This window comes from Onychostoma macrolepis, chromosome 24 (genome assembly GCF_012432095.1).
Source record: "Onychostoma macrolepis isolate SWU-2019 chromosome 24, ASM1243209v1, whole genome shotgun sequence".
Classification (NCBI taxonomy): domain Eukaryota; kingdom Metazoa; phylum Chordata; class Actinopteri; order Cypriniformes; family Cyprinidae; genus Onychostoma; species Onychostoma macrolepis.
The window spans coordinates 16812108-16828946 of record NC_081178.1 but is presented as its reverse complement, the minus strand read 5'-3'; the positions used below and the strand labels follow the sequence as shown (position 1 = coordinate 16828946).

At 38.4% G+C, this 16839-nt stretch overlaps 1 protein-coding gene across 6 annotated transcripts in view; it reads right to left on the bottom strand.

Moving 5' to 3' along the window:
* Positions 1-88: 88 nt before the first annotated feature.
* tmem108 (transmembrane protein 108) overlaps positions 89-16839 on the bottom strand; it is a 62848-nt gene continuing 46097 nt past the window's right edge. For all 6 annotated transcript variants that reach the window (XM_058765700.1, XM_058765703.1, XM_058765702.1 and 3 more), the window contains 3 exons: positions 3939-5102; positions 3555-3706; positions 89-1921 (listed from right to left, as the gene is read on the bottom strand). In XM_058765700.1, the coding sequence (XP_058621683.1) occupies positions 1805-1921; positions 3555-3706; positions 3939-5102 (1433 nt within the window). In that variant the 3' untranslated portion in view covers positions 89-1804. The remainder of the gene's footprint in view (positions 1922-3554; positions 3707-3938; positions 5103-16839) is intronic.

Genomic DNA, 16839 nt, shown 5'->3' with positions numbered 1-16839 from the left:
CATTAGTGCTCCAGTTAGCTTCTTTTTTTTTTTTAACAGGCTTTGCTTTAAATATTGACAAAAATCAACTACAGACTGAAGAAGCCTTCAAAGCTGTTTTATTTGTATTGCTCAGCAGTAAAAAGTACAGTTTATGTGCTACAAAAGATTAGACATGATTCATAATATGCAAGAGCGATTTTTTTTTTCTGTCAGCTGAGCAATTACCTCCCTCTCCTTACATATCTAAAACTCATGCCAGCACAAAATAAATGGACGGAAACAATGAAAAAAAGAAGAAAAGGAAAACATCAATCTACAAATTCATTTAAAACAATATTTATATAAAATCTGCTAAGCATACAGAAAAATAAATGGGATATGTAAAAAAAAAAAAAAAATGATATGGTCTTAAAACATGTTACCAACCTCAGTGACGTGTTCAAAGAAAGTACAAAATAAAATAGGTTCTCTGTATGTATTTATATCTAACAATTACACTCTATTATATCCAGTGATATCATTGACATTCATCTAAAAAACTGTACAATACAGCAGTAAGCACTGAGAATCAAAGAGAAATTCATTTTGGTCTCATTTATTCTCGTCAATGTTCACACAAGGGACAGAGATAGACAGACAGAACCACAAGCACACTCATTCACCCACTAAGAAAAACATGTCTTCTAACAAAATATATATATATATATACATATATATATAGATTTAGCCAACCTGTTAAGCAATAATAGTGCCATTTTCATCAGAGCATGTCATAGCGAATAAACAAATATAGAGGTTTAATAAAAAAAAAAACAGAATGCATTTCCACTATACAGTATAATGCTTAGCCCTGCTTATGGAAGTTGAACACAAACACATACAACATGAACAGATATGATGTGAAATGTGGAGCACACTGACATTACCATACAAAGGGCTTTGTATGAGGCATTTCATTGGCATTTAAGCATTTTTCTACTTGCTTGTGCAACTGTGTCAACGCAAATGGAATTTTAGGGTGTTTTTAACAACGAAATCTTGATAGAAACCAAATCCTGTTTGACATCTAGTCTATAGACACACATACACCTCAAATCAGAAAAGATGCATGCAACAAGACATATACGCACACGAAAACATCTCGAACATCTAAGGAATGGGACAATTGTCGTTTTGTCTTTTGGCTGGTGACTCAACTGGGGACAAATCATCTCAGAAAGTCATGATTCATCCTCCATCAAATGCAAACAGGCAATCAACTCAAATTCCTCCACGAGGGAAGCGAGGGTTGCTGCAGTACCCATTGGACCCATTCCAGAAGCATTCCAGAATCAATGCCCTTTACCCCTGCATCCCCCTTACATACAGAATTCAAGTGCGGCAGGCTTTTTTAAGTAATCATATTAAGTGTTTTGGGTAACGTCACACAAGCATCCTTACACCACGCGTCATGTTTCTCAGCACTTTGCACCACCAAAGCCACTGGAACATAAGAGCAACCACACTTATTGTTTTTATTCAAAAAAGACATAAAAACCCTTATCACAATGAAGCGTCTGTAGAAAATCCACATCAGAAAAATATGCAGGGGCTCCCCCTCATAGTAAATAGCATTTGTTCTGTTTTGTAATATTCTTTCATCTCCTTGAAACCAGTTTCATACTGTATATAAACCGCAGTCTCTGAAGGTCCACCACGTATATGTATATATATTTATCTATATATATATATATATATATATATATATATTCTTAAAAAATGCGAGCAAATAAAAGGGACTGTAAAATCCTCAAGGATTTTGTCTCCTTTTAATATAGCATGTTTAGATATCAGAAGCCTTGTCTCTGTTGATAAAGAGAGTCTCTTGGCAAAAGGGGTTAACCAGAACCACGCCGCTGTCACTGTAGTCACCATTAGGGGGCAGACACGTCTCTTGTTCCTGAAATGCAAAGAAACATAAGAACATTAGCACTGTATACTTGCTTTCACGCAGACTAAAGGCTAATCACTTAAGGGCCTCTGATCCTACAAAGCTAAATACAGTTACGGTGAAAGGAACAGGTATTCTTCTCAGGATCTATGTTCTTATAGAACAAATGTGCATTTCTATGGTGTAGTGATTGAGCTCTATCACCATGGAGACTGCGTGTATGAAATGAATGGGAGGAAATGAAGGAAGAAGCAGGGTAAATTGCACCTGTGCAGGAAGACAACTAATTATAAGGCTCTAGATTCTAAAAGATGTTTTGTGTTGGTCACACGTATTAAATGGGAATTCTTGTTCAAACATCAAAATGAATCCATCTATCCTACTTTCCATACATATATCTATCTAAAAACTTGTACACTACAAAAAAAAAAAAGTGTTAGCAGGATAAGATAAAATAGTCAATTGAAAACAATTACAAAGAGGAAAACTGAGGACAAATAAATAAAGGAAGGGAATGTATTGTCTCTCTCGCTTCTCTAAAAGAGTGATTTGAAGACCTGTGGGTCACCGGCATCCCAAACATGATTCTTCTTCTTCATCATCGTCATCGTCATCATCATCATCATAATCATAATCACACTCCTGTCAGAAATGGTCAGCATGCAAGAACAAAAAGGTGGGGAAAAAAGAAGCACGCAGAGGTTGAAATGGAAAATGTCAATGAATGGATGATGGTAACAGTCTCACAAAACGACTAGAAAAAAATGAACAGAAGAAACTAGTGAGAAAGAGAGAGGTATGGTCTCTGAGCACCAGGTGGCGATATATAATGTGAATGGTACCATTAAATGATTTTTTCAATCACATTGTCTTGATTGCAATAATTACTGTTCATTTCACAATGATACCCCAGCAATGAAAAATCTATGAATATCTACATTTGTGCCATTCAGACAGATATCTTATTCAGTTGACGATTCATAGAGTAAATCATATGAACAGCAAAGCCTTTTCTGTTCATAAAAGCATGGAGTTAAATCGAAGGTTAATTACGGTGAATGGTGAAGAACATAACTCAAAACTGCTAAAAATCTCTAACAATCATTTTTCAGCTTTTGTTCGCCTTCTCTGCACATTTAAAGGGACATTTAGAGAGATGAAGTAAAATGGTGGAGAAAAGAGAGAGAATCAAGGATCAAGAAATGTTGCGAGTTGGCTTCTAACTCATATCAACCCCAATGGCTCAGCAGGTTGGAGCACATGCATTAAGACATGTAGGAAACATTATGGAGTGTGGTTTGAGTCCTGGGAACTTAAAGTTGACATGCAATGAAAGTTCTCTAAATGCATGTTGTTGGTTTTATTGTAAACCGTTCACCCAGGTATATATATATGTACCTATAATTTTAATTAAAATATCATATTGCAATCTTCTGGTGAAAAGACAGACTTCTCTCTGGTTGCGTATGCTGTACTTCTCCAGTAATTTAGTTTGCAATTGACTACAGGCTCGCATTCAGATCTGCCTCCATCCAATTAACAACCACTGCATTGAAGCAAGTCTCCGCCTTACATTTTTCCATTTTTGATAGCCTGTTGAATCTGATGTACAGTACAATGTCTTCCAGGTCTCTGACAGTACCTCAGTCTCCAGTGATTGTATCTCGCGTGGGAGCTCCACAGCATGGCGGGTGAAGTAATCCATGGTGATGGCATCATTCCAGTAGCTCAAGTTGTTCTCCTGAGTTGCAGACTTCTTCTTTTTCCTCATACAGCATACGGTAAGCAGCACGGCTGAAGAAAAGAAGACATATTAATATTCTATATCTAACTCGTCTTCATTTTAGCCTTAAGACCACATTCATCTGAATTTTGTATGATGAATTTCAGAAAGTAGTAAGCAAAAGCCACTAAGCCACAAAGGGAATATTATGTTATCTTGTGTCTTTGGAAAAGTTCCTGTCAGTGCTGATGACAGAAAGTACAAGTTTCGAAAGCTGGAGGAAGTGTGATCTTGGTTACTCACAGCATGAGGAGACAGTCACGCTAATGGCAAGAACCAACCACACAATGTCCATTTTGTCCAGGCAGATGGTGTTTTTTTCGTGAGAAGGATCCAGTGCAGGACCCGACTGGTTCCCAGACCCCCATGGGCCTTGCGTGGTGGCTGGGACCTGCCTGTTCATGAAGCTCCCACTAGCTGTGGAGGGTGCCTCTGAGATGTTCGAATCATTTGCTGCAGACCATGAGGCATCAGTGCTGTTGATAACATCTGTGGCATAATTTATAGAGACAAGAGAATCAGTGGTCATATTGGTTGTTCCACCACCTTGGATTTCCACAAAGTTTCCGCTCTCCGCTGAAGAAGTGGGATTGGATGTTGTAACATGGTTAGAAGGCAGGGCTAGAGCTGGGGGAGGAGACTGGATGCCAGTTTGTGCCAAAGCTCTTCCCATCGTTTCCAATGGGAGAGTGGGATTCTCCATTGAAGACACGTCGCGCAATGTAATGGTGTGGTGCGAAGCCTCCTTATCCGTGTTCTGCCTTTTGTGGGTTTTGAAGTTTGAAGACAATGAAGGTGATGGTGGATGTTCAATGGGCTCCTTCTCTTTCATCTCTCCTGTGTCTGTGGTCCCTGAAATGTCCTCGACACCAGGGCCCAGATCACTTTCAGTCCCTGAGAGAAAAGAATGACCCGAGCCAGAATTTGTGGCTTGGTCCACTGGCTTTCTACTGATTGTACTCGGCTTGTCGGTATTAGTGCTAAAGTTCTGGTCTTGGGTTTTAGTGGTGAAAAACCCAGAGCTTGTTCTATTGACCATGCTTCTAGAGGTCAATTGGGGTGCTTCTGCTTCTGGAAGAGGGACTCTAGGTAGTGCCCGATCCCTGGAACCAAAATTATGCACCCCTACTGTTGTTGTTTGAATTATGGCAGATGGTACAGTGTTCTTCGGTGTCTGGAATGAGTGGACAGTAGTGGGTCTACTGATGGCTTCTAGAGAGGCCAGTGACTGGATGTGCAAATCCCCAGTCCTGGAACCCTCCTGCCAGCTCAAGGGTCCCGGTGAGAGGGTGGCGAGGGTTCTGCTGCTCGTTGACATCGAGACAAAATTCCGAGGGGTTTGGCTGGGTTGAAGCTCCTCAGTGGAGAACACCAGCCCAACTGGCACAGACAGAATCAGCAGAACACCTGAGAAAGAAAAACAGGCCATGAGAAGAATGCAGACATAATGCATTTATGTAAAATGTGCCAGCACCAAGGAAACTTTGATCAGATGATCAGAGTGAGGTCATTGTTTCATCTGCATGCCATTTTTGTTGCTATAGAAACCAAGATTTAGCTCTTAGAAGGCGGTGAGAGATGAAAGAACAACATCACAAACGGTATCAAGACATGGAGAGATCTGAGTCAGTTCTATAGGCTACCAGCTACTGAGCAATTATCATTGTTGCAGGTGTTCAAAATGTGACAATGATTATGTGAAATGTGTTTCATGCTTTATGCACTGAACCTTTCAAAGCGTCTGTTTTATCTAGTAATATGAATTTAAATGAGATCAACTGCTGTACATTTACAGTGCACAGCTGTGCATTTGTTGCTGCCGTAAAGCAACTTTTTGCTCTTTTTACAGCCCTTTTCACAAAATTTCATACCCACTCATCAAACTTACATACTTCCAGAACAGACATTTGGGGGGGGAGCATGGGATGCCATTGTTAAAGCCTTATTAGAAGTCATTCTACTGGAAGAATTATTTTGAAACTGATATGTTAATAAGTAAATAACTGACAAACAGTGCTTTAAAAGGGTGTTTGACTGTTTGTTTGTTTTCTAGGCTTGATTGTGTTTATGGGGTACAGTCTAACATGTGTCAATGCTTAGTTAAAAAACAAAAACAAAAAAAAAACATAATTTTTCACATAATTTACCTTTATTCTACACCGCTCTGTCCCTTCTCCAATGAACGATCTAATATACAGTTTTATCCTGATTAAGGCTGTAATACAGCAGAATAAATGATTGCGTTGTTGCATTTTTGTAAAGTAATTGTTTACTTTGTAACAGTAAGAAGTGTTTGCCAGCAATTACTGCGCGCTACCACGGCAACCGTGTGCACGTCCATGTTTAACGCTTCTCCTAGCTATGTGAAAAATATCTGTCTGTCTATTCACATAAAGTGTATTATTGGAACAGTTAATTGATGGAGCTGTGACGAGTTGATGATCTGAATCAGGTGAGAGAGAGAGAGAGAGAGAGAGATGCAGAGCAGGGGACGCGAGGAACATGATTAAGAACCGCTGCTTTAGAACATTGATTTTGAAACTTGTGAATCCATTAGAATAATTAGAAGAATCACGATTCATATATGAATAGATTTTTTCGTGCACCCCTAGTTTTGACGGCATGGCAATAACTCCTCCTCTTCTCAAAAGCAGCGCAACATGGCCTTGCCCCCTTTGTTGCATCTTCCCGGGGACAGAGTTTATGTAAATTTCTGGGTTTGTGATGTCACAAACCCGGGAAGTAGCTTGTTGTAGTTCCTACGAGTCGCTTTTGTAGGCATTAAACTGCCATAATTTTAAAAGCCAATATCTCCGTTTGCATTGAACTTTCAGTGTCGGAACTTTGCAGATATTGTTTATACTCAAACAGTAACATTACACACTAACTAAAGTTAAAAACGTGAAATCACAATCAACCACTCCTTTAAAAAATCTGTCAGTAGTGAAATTAATTAATTGTCATTACTATACTGCTACTACTATTAGTAATATTAATACAATTAATACTATATACAGTATATCACACACAAGGTGTAAAGCACCTTTCAGCAGGGGCTTACTTGACAATGCTAACTAGCAAAATGAAAACTCAGCATATACTAATATGAGCAAAAGGCTATACAATGGGTTTAACAATTGAAACAAACTTCACTTCTACAATTTCCCTGCTGCATTGTTCAACAAGAAGACAGCACATTTTTTTGAGTAAATGTTTAGTGAATGATAAGTTTCCTACCTATCAACCCTGCTAAAAAAAAAAACAATAGAAGCCCAATAGAAACCATCACAGAAATTCCAATGGTTTCCATTAAAATACCATTATAAACCATTAGCTTTTTCCAGTAAAACCATTACAAATTACCTTTTTGTAGTCTGTTTTGGGCATTTTTCCAATAGGATTTAACATCCCACCAATAGAATCCATCACATACCAGTAGACACCATTATAGTTTCCATTAAAACCAATACAATTCCCATTATAACCATTAAAACCATTACTTTTTTATTATTTTATATTGTGTTTTGGGCAGGGTTCTATTGTTTTTTTCAGCAGGGAAAAGTTGCCCATGTTGGGTTTAATTCAAGTGCTAATGCTAATTCCAGATTACCATATCAAACACGAGTATGCCCATGCTAGAAATGACAGGCTATGATGACAATATGACCATGCTGATTTCAAAGTTCACTACCGCAGTCCATAAGCGTTGACAGTATATGCCGTGTCCTGTTTTTTTTTTTTTTTTTTGGTATCAAAAGGAATTCCATATAACATCCAGCTTTACCAATCCAACACAGCATTAATAAAACACCACCCTGTAAATAAAACATGAATCATTGCTTATTTCACAACAAAGTGGCGCGTTTAGATCAGACACAAGCTCTTAGCTCTCTCCCCTCAGCACACATCCTCAACAGACTCCCAGAGCGTTTAACAATCCATGGATCTGAAGGTTCACACAGCCACTGAAATCGTCTGAACATGAACTCCCTGGTCCAATGTAAACACACTGCTGGTCCTATTAGCACAGTCATGTTTTATAATTTATCAAATCAAAAATATTAAAAGTGTGGAAATGGCTTCTAAGTCTTAGCATCAGAAAAATCCCTTAGTAATTTGTATTGAGTTTTTGGTGTCTTGGTATTTTAATGTCTCCCTCTGGTTTTGTACTATGCTAATTAATTAATTATTCAGATGATGACTACCCTGTTGATAAAACAGCATATGCTGGTAAGGATCGTTTTGAAGCATGGCAGCTTGTTTAAGCTAGTCATATGCTGGTCCTAAGCAACTAGTTCCAGCTTAAACCAGCTCATGACCAACTAAGGACTAGTTTAAACCAGCTCAAACCAGCTGCCATGCTTCAAAACATACCTAACCAGCATATGTTTTTAGTAGAATATAGCATAGGCCTGTGTAGCATATTAGCATGCTACTTTTACTATTTCTGTGTATACTATGGAATAACATCATGAATACAATGTTGCATACTAGCATGCTACTCTTACTATTTCTGCCATATGGAATATCATTCTAGCATAGCATATATCATAATACAATGCTATTCTTTCTATTTCAGCAACATCGAATCGCATAGGCTACTAGCATACTAGCCTGTATTTCACAGGATTAAACAGAATTTCTATCTATCCAAAAGTAATAATTACAGATCATTTGACTCACATAATTCTAAATATTAATTTCTGCTCTGTACCTTCAAAGATTTGGTAGCCTACTACTAAGGCAGTCTTTTGAAGTACACCGACTCCCATAAATGGCATAACGGAATCCAGTCAGATTGTACATGACTACTTCAGGCAGTTCTTGCATTTTTTGTTGGCAATATACATCAGACCTTCAGTGAACAGACTGTGGGCGGTCTGTGGGTGTTCTGTCTGAGTCTTAGATTAGGACTATTGTTAAGTAGAAAACCAAAAAAGGATGATCCAGGAACATGTCCAACTTGAGTAAATCACGTTAATCCACGAGTGACGTACAGTATGTGTGTGGTTGTATGTGTGTATGAATGGAAGTGAGAAAGAAAGACAAAGAATGTGTCACACTACTGTTTTTTTTTTTTTTTTTGCTTTTAAAAACACTGGCCTTACCAAGGTTACCTCCAATCTATCAATGAATGACTCACTCTCTAGTGACATTTATGCTAGCACACAAACACACACTCACACTCCTGTGACTCACAGTGTAATAGTGAGGGGAAGGCAGAGGAGGACAGCACATAATACATCACAGCACTGGGTGAAAACACACAATGGATACTTTGCAAGATGAGCACTGGACCATGAGGGGCATGTGGGTGTTACTTCAACTACAGGCACTTCTAATGTCTCAGAGGTTGATTTTTATTCCAACTAACAGATATTAACTATTGCCATTACTCCGGTCTTTAGTTTCACCTGATCCTGCAAAAATCATTATAATGTGCTGATTTGTTAAGACACATTTCTTATCAATGTTGAAAATGGCTGTGCTGCTTTTTTCATGATATACAGTTCAGAAGTACAGTATTGATTTATTAAAAAAATTTACAGACCCCAAACATTTGAATATTGTAAATATGTTATTTTTTTAACCTTGTCCTAGACTTTCAATCTTAAACTATAAAAAGTCATCATAAAATAAAAATCCATATATATATTTAGAAAACTATAATAATCTGAACAAACACTCAAATGTTCATAAACCATTTCAATATTTATTGCAAAAATGATTTTTTATTATAAATTTTATCATAAATTACATGTGTGTGTGTGTGTGTCTGTACCTGCTTAACCATATTTTGGGGACAAATTTGTACCGAAAAGTGAGCTAAACCTGACAAAATCTCCAAAAACCTCCCTTTAGGGATGTTCTCATTTGTAAAACTCGTATAAAAGTACATTTTTAAATTGTAAAAATGCAGAAAGTTTTCTGTGAGGGGTAGGGTTAGGGTGTGGGTTAGGATTAGTTTATACAATCTATAACTATTTGTATATAAAAACAATAGGAGTCTATGCAATGTCCCCATTTAGCTTATAAATCATAGCCTAGCTATGCTAAATATTAAATAATACAGAATGATTATTTATAGATATATTTTGAGATAATCAACTCTTTAAGCTATTTAAAGCTAAGCTTTGTCAATATTAATAGTTCAGAATGATAGTTTTTGAAAATTTAAAAATGCAAGATGCCATGTTTTGTGTTATGGGTAGGTTTAGGGTAGGGTTAGGGTAAGAGGATACAGGCCTATGGAATGTGCCCATAAAACATGAAAACTCAACATGTGTGAGTGTGAGTACTGATCAATGTCACATACAGCGTCTATAGTATATATGTGTGTGTGTGTGTGTGTGTACATGCAATGTCTGGGTCAGAGGGGTGTAATTAGCTGGAGCAGCATCTCTCATGTTGATGGAGTCTAACCAGGTCTATAATGCAGATGAAAAGGTCTGACCTCCTCCTTCACATAGAAACAGGAGGTGTTTGCAATGAAAGCAATTTGAAAACCCACAGTGATAGAGAGTCCAGCAAAAAAGTGAACACTTTAATGAACATTCATTACGTAAAGGAGAGAATGGTGCTGTAGAGAAAGATGGAGAGGTGTGAAGATGAGGGACAGGGACACAAGGACTGTATAAGAAGACTGAGAACATGAATAAACAAAGAATGGAAAAGGCATATGCAGAAGTTCTTTGTTATTCTGCAGCAGATAAATTAGTTTGACAAGCTAGGGCTTGCACATGGAATGATTAACCTTGCAATAATTGCTTCCTCTGTTTCGGTGCTAAAAAAATGACTTTCATTACAAAATTACATGCGCTGCCATCTGCTGATTTAAAACATAACATTCAGAGATGGATGGCTGGTGGAGTTTTTCTCTGACACAGAAGTACATCAGTTTTTGTTTGGGTTCTTTCATATTTTGGAACTTTTTATAAAGTGGAGAAAAAAAAAATATATATATACACACAGGTGCTGGTCATATAATTAGAATATCATCAAAAAGTTGATTTATTTCACTAATTCCATTCAAAAAGTGAAACTTGTATATTATATTCATTCATTACACACAGACTAATATATTTCAAATGTTTATTTCTTTTAATTTCGATGATTAGAGCTTACAGCTCATGCAAGTCAAAAATCAGTATCTCAAAATATTAGAATATTTACATTTGAGTTTGAATAAATGACCATCCCTACAGTATAAATTCTGGGTATCTCTTGTTCTTTGAAACCACAATAATGGGGAAGACTGCTGACTTGGCAATGATCCAGAAGACGAACATTGACACCCTCCACAAAGAGGGTAAGTCACAGAAGGTCATTACTGAAAGGTGTGGCTGTTTACAGAGTGCTGTATCAAAGCATATTAAATGCAAAGTTGACAGGAAGGAAGAATTTGGGTAGGAAAAGGTGCACAAGCAACAGGGATGACCGCAAGCTTGAGAATACAGTCAACCAAAGCCGATTCAAACTTTGTGAGAGCTTCACAAGGAGAGAACTGAAGCTGGAGTCAGTGCATCAAGAGTCACCACGCTCAGACGTCTTCAGGAAAAGGGCTACCAAGCCACTTCTGAACCAGAGACAACGTCAGAAGCATCTTAACTGGGCTGTGGAGAAAAATAACTGGACTGTTGCTCAGTGGTCCAAAGTCCTCTTTTCAGATGAAAGTAAATTTTACATTTCATTTGGAAATCAAGGTCCCAGAGTCTGAAGGAAGAGTGGAGAGGCACAGAATCCATGTTGCTTGAAGTCCAGTGTGAAGTTTCCACAGTCTGTGATGATTTGGGCTGCCATGTCATCTGCTGGTGTTGGTCCACTGTGTTTTCTGATGTCCACAGTCAACGCAGCCATCTACCAGGAAATTTTAGAGCACTTCATGCTTCCTTCTGTTGACAAGCTTTATGGAGATGCTGATTTCATTTTCCAGCAGGACTTGGCACCTGCCCACACTGCCAAAGGTACCAAAAGCTGGTTCAATGACCATAGTGTTACTGTGCTTGATTGGCCAGCAAACTCGCCTGACCTGAACCCCATAGAGAATCTATGGGGTATTGTCAAGAGGAAGATGAGAGACACCAGACCCAACAATGCAGAAGAGCTGAAGGCCACTATCAGAGCAACCTGGGCTCTCATAACACCTGAGCAGTGCCACAGACTGATCGACTCCATGCCACGCCGCATTGCTGCAGTAATTCAGGCAAAAGGAGCCCAAACTAAGTATTGAGTGCTGTACATGCTCATACTTTTCATTTTCATACTTTTCAGTTGGCCAAGATTTCTAAAAATCCTTTCTTTGTATTGGTCTTAAGTAATATTCTAATATTTTGAGATACTGATTTTTGACTTTCATGAGCTGTAAGCTCTAATCATCAAAATGAAAAGAAATAAACATTTGAAATATATCAGTCTGTGTGTAATCAATGAATATAATATACAAGTTTCACTTTTTGAATGGAATTAGTGAAATAAATCAACTTTTTGATGATATTCTAATTATATGACCAGCACCTGTATATACACACACACACACACACACACACACACACACACACACACACACAGTATATATATATATATATATATATGTGTGTGTGTGTGTTGAATATAAATGCTGAATAAAGTCGTTATTTTTATTTTCTTTGCACACAAAAGTATTCTCGTAACTTTGTAAAATTATGGTTTAACAACTAACGTCACATAGACTATTTTAACGATGTCCTTACTACGTTTCAGGGCCTGGGAACATTTCAGCTACATTGCTGTCGATGGAGGGTCAGAAAGCTCTTGGATTTCATAAAAATTCTTAATCTTAATATGAACAAAGGTCTTACGGGTTTGGAACGACATGAGGGTGAGTATAATGACAGAATTTTCATTTTTGGGTGAACTATTCCTTTAAATATGCACATATGTCAAAGATTTAAGTTCTTCAGCAGAGCATAATATTTTCAGTGAGTATATTTTTGATATATACATATATTATTTTAGTGATAATTAACCCTTTAAGCTATTCAAAGCTGAGCAAGGTTAAAAGTATGTGTGTGCAGGATTGGGGAAAAGGTGTAGGGGTTGCTAGGTATTAGGATGTATTATCACTCTTAAATTACTTTATGATTTATGATGAAGCCGACCTCTATTCATTAGCTCATTGAGAAATTTATGGTGGAAGTGGAATTTAAGCGGTAAACATTCTAAATGAAAAGTCTTTGGAATGTTTAAGCAGCCTGTGACTTTCCTAAAGTCCTACATAGCTGTGACATTAATAAATCACATGGAAAGATCCATCCTGCCCACTGTGATCCTTGAACTGTCTGCAAGTCTCTCACATTAGAGCTGCAGATACTGAGATCTCAAATGGCCTCGACAGATTGCATGGGTTTACAGCTTATCTTCCCATCCATCATTCAATATTACACATAACCTCACCTCCGGAGACAACGAGCCAAGATGGCATCTGCAGTTTGAGGCTGCAATAGTGTTGACTGCCACAAGTGAAACAAATTGGAGAAGATGCTATAGTTTCGTAGCTGATCCCATTCCAATGCACCAAGTTTTAACATGTGCAAATGACACAAAGCTAATGTATGACTTGCATTATAGTGCACAACATTTATTTTACACAACTCATATGAACTACTTTGTACATTTATGACATTCAAGACAGCCTGAACATTCTGCAAATCATCTCTCAATTTGTTTTTATTTATAATAGGGATATTATCAATCGTATTGGGTCATTACTTTACAACACTGGCAGGACTGAAAAGAATGTGATTTTTTTGTATAGTTTTTTTTTTTGTCTCTCATTTTGAATCTTTGTATAAAGTATATTTGTATACATTTATATTGTTACATGTTGACCTTTATTAGTTACTAGGCCAGGTTAATAAAGAAACAAGAAAACACCTTGGAAGATAATCATGGGGAAACAATCATAAAACTACAAATGACCACAAAACTAATACAGGAAACTAAGAAACAGGAATTTCAACATAAAAGTCCCAACAAAATAGGAAACATGTAACATATATAATATTATCCATCAATCCTCCACATCAGTTAACCTCTGTAAGGTTAAAATACTCTGTAAAAGTATATTAAATATTATAAATTTGTGTTTTAGTGTATTTGATATAAATCTTTTCTCAACTAAGCATTCAAGTCAGCGCCGATAGCCTTGTGGGCAGCGTGCCGACATATAGCACTGTTGTGCTTCAGGCGTCCTGAGTTTGAGTCCCGGCTTGTGGACCTTTCCCGATCCTGCCCCCTCTCTTTCCCACTTGGCTTCCTGTCTACCAACTATGCTATTGAAATAAAGGATAAAAAAAATTAAAAATCTAAAAACAAAAAACTAAGCATCCAAAAAGTCCTAATAAATCAAACCAGGATGTCTCTTGGTGGAGCACAGATTTGTGGATGTCTGTCAGGATGGCAAAAGTAATCAATCCTACAAAAACACTCTATCCTTGCTGGTTTTGACCATCTAATCTTTTATGGTGCTTTAAACAGCCATGTGACGCTCTGCAGTACAGAGAAGAACAGAAATCTGCATGTGTGGCAGAAGCTTTAAATGAGTTCCAGTTCACTACTGCACACAAGGCCCATTCCAATCTAAAGAACATCCGAAAATAGGATGCAATAGCAGACATCAGCATTAATGCTTTGCTGGGTACACACTTGCAGCAGAGCAGAGACATGTCCACTCTACATGAGGAGCACCCAGTGGAAAATTGAACAAGCTTCCCTAGCGAGAACCACATACTAAACACTGGTTCACGGTGATAAAACACGGTGAGTCAAGCAGAAAATGCAGAAGGAAAGTGCAGGGAAATGGGCAATTTTGGGTGTTTAGCCAAAGCATTGATTAGCACAGTGCTTTGCTGAGATACTCAATAACTGGCAGGTCTGGCGGTTTCCCAAAAGAACAGATGTAAACACTGTTCTTTTGGTAATGAACCTTTAAATGCTCCCTTGACCCCTCAGTCTTCCATAAATGGTGTTTAATCTCTGTCACATTAATTGGTCCGGGACACCAGCTAAAATTAGTATTCTGCAGTGGGCTACGCCTTTAGCCTTGAGACAAAAGTCTAACAAGCTATTACATAAGATGCAGAAACCTTCTGAGACAAGTTTACACCTGCCGTTGACATCCGTATAAGGGAAGAGTAAACAAAAGATTCTGCAACTTAAATACAATACAAAAAAAAAAGTTTATTCAGCAAGGAGGCATTAAATAGATTTTCAAAAAATACAGTAAAGACATTTATAATGCTACAAAGGATTTCGATTTCAAATAAATGAGGTTCTTCTGAACTTTATATTTATCAAAGAATTCCAAAAATAAATCACAAGCAACACAACAGTTTTCAACACTGAAAAGCTTCCTGAGCACCAAATCAAAATATTAGAATGATTTCTGGATCATGAAACAGTGAAGGCTGTAATGGCTGAGGGAAATTCAACTTAGCCATTACAGGAATAAGTTACATTTGAAAATATATTAAAGAATAACAATAATTTTTCAGAATATAATTTTTACTGTATTTTTGATTAAATAATTGCAGCCTTGGTGAGCATCAGAGACTTCAAAACATTCATTTTGTGAACGGTAGTGATTTTTAAAGTACTCTAACAAATAACATGCATTATTTTTTCATAAATACCTTTATGCGTTAGGGTTTATTTTAAGGTGTCCTTGTTACAGTGCATTTTACATTTAAGTAATGAGTAATATTATAAGGTTAGGGTTAGGATTAGGGTTACTTGCATGTAATTATGCATAATGTATTGTTATTATAACAGGAAGTACATGTTACATGTGTAACAAGGACACCTTAAAATAAAGTGTAATCCTTTACTACAACCACGATTGCGTGACAGATTCCGAGACCCAAAAAAATGAGTGAGCGGCGCTCTTTCTCCCCGTGTATTGTTTCCCGGTTTTAAAATTTTTTGGGGGCGGCTTTTCTGTTTCTCCCCGCGGCATGGATGTAGCCGCTCACTTCATCGCCCTAGCCCACAGAGATCTCCCTTTCATCGAGTTCGCCCGGGAACTCTGCGGGCTCGCGGCTATGACAGCGTTGGACAATGCCACCATCAACTCACTGTTCTGGATCGGGGCCAATTACTATCGCCCCGTGGACCTCCCAGACACCAAGGGACTGAGCTGGAGGGAAGGTATCCTCCGGTGTCTAGAGAGTGTCCGGCCCCAACCCAGAACCAGCCCGCTGTCAAGTCCGCCGGCCGATCCCAAGTCAAGCCCACCAACCGCTCCATCGTGGGGCCCGCCGGTGTCCCCGCTCTTCGGCCCACCGACCGCCCATCCTGTCATGACCGCTGTGCCTCTGGGATTACTTGTGGAGTATGATGGGATGTCTTGGAGCCCAGAATGCTCCCCTGAGTCCGCTCCAGTGTCGGCTCCAGCCCCTGAGTCCGCTCCAGGATGTTCTTGGGTCACAGAGCTCAACAGAGACCCCCGTTCTCCTTCATCTCCTGAGTCTCGATTTCCGTCCAGCCCTCCTTCGTCTTGGCTGGTCCCAGCCAGCTCCGCTCCTCCAGAGCGCCTTCAAGTGCCCACTCCTACAGAGCTCCCTCCAGACTCTCTCCAGGCATTTAAAGACCTAATTTTCCCTAAGACAATTTTTTTGGGGGGGGGTTATATATCCATGAGGAGGCTGCTCCTTCCATGGCCCCACGAACTGCCTTATCCGCCCTGGAGGCCCTCCTTGTCTCCCACCCCCGCTCCCTGGTGGAACTACTGGGGGGGAGTACTGTCAAATGTATGTTCCCGTTTAGTTCCTGTTCTCATTAGTTAATCATCGTTCATTCTGTTCACCTGTTATGTTTCATTATGCCTTGTGTCTCCACTCCATTTAAGCCCTGTGTTCTCCTGGTTTCCTTTGTCTCGGTTTAATGTTATTTAGAATGGTCTAAGTGTGTTGATGTTCATTAAAGTCTCTCTACGTTTACTCCTTCGTCCTGCGCCTTTACTACAACCATGACCACGTGACAGATAAAAGATGTTTTAAAAAAAATCTCCCCAGAATTGTAGCCTTTTAATGAGGTTTTGATATTATAATATTAGAATCTGTACTAAGCTGATATATTGAAAGAACACATTTGAGATGCATGTAAATAC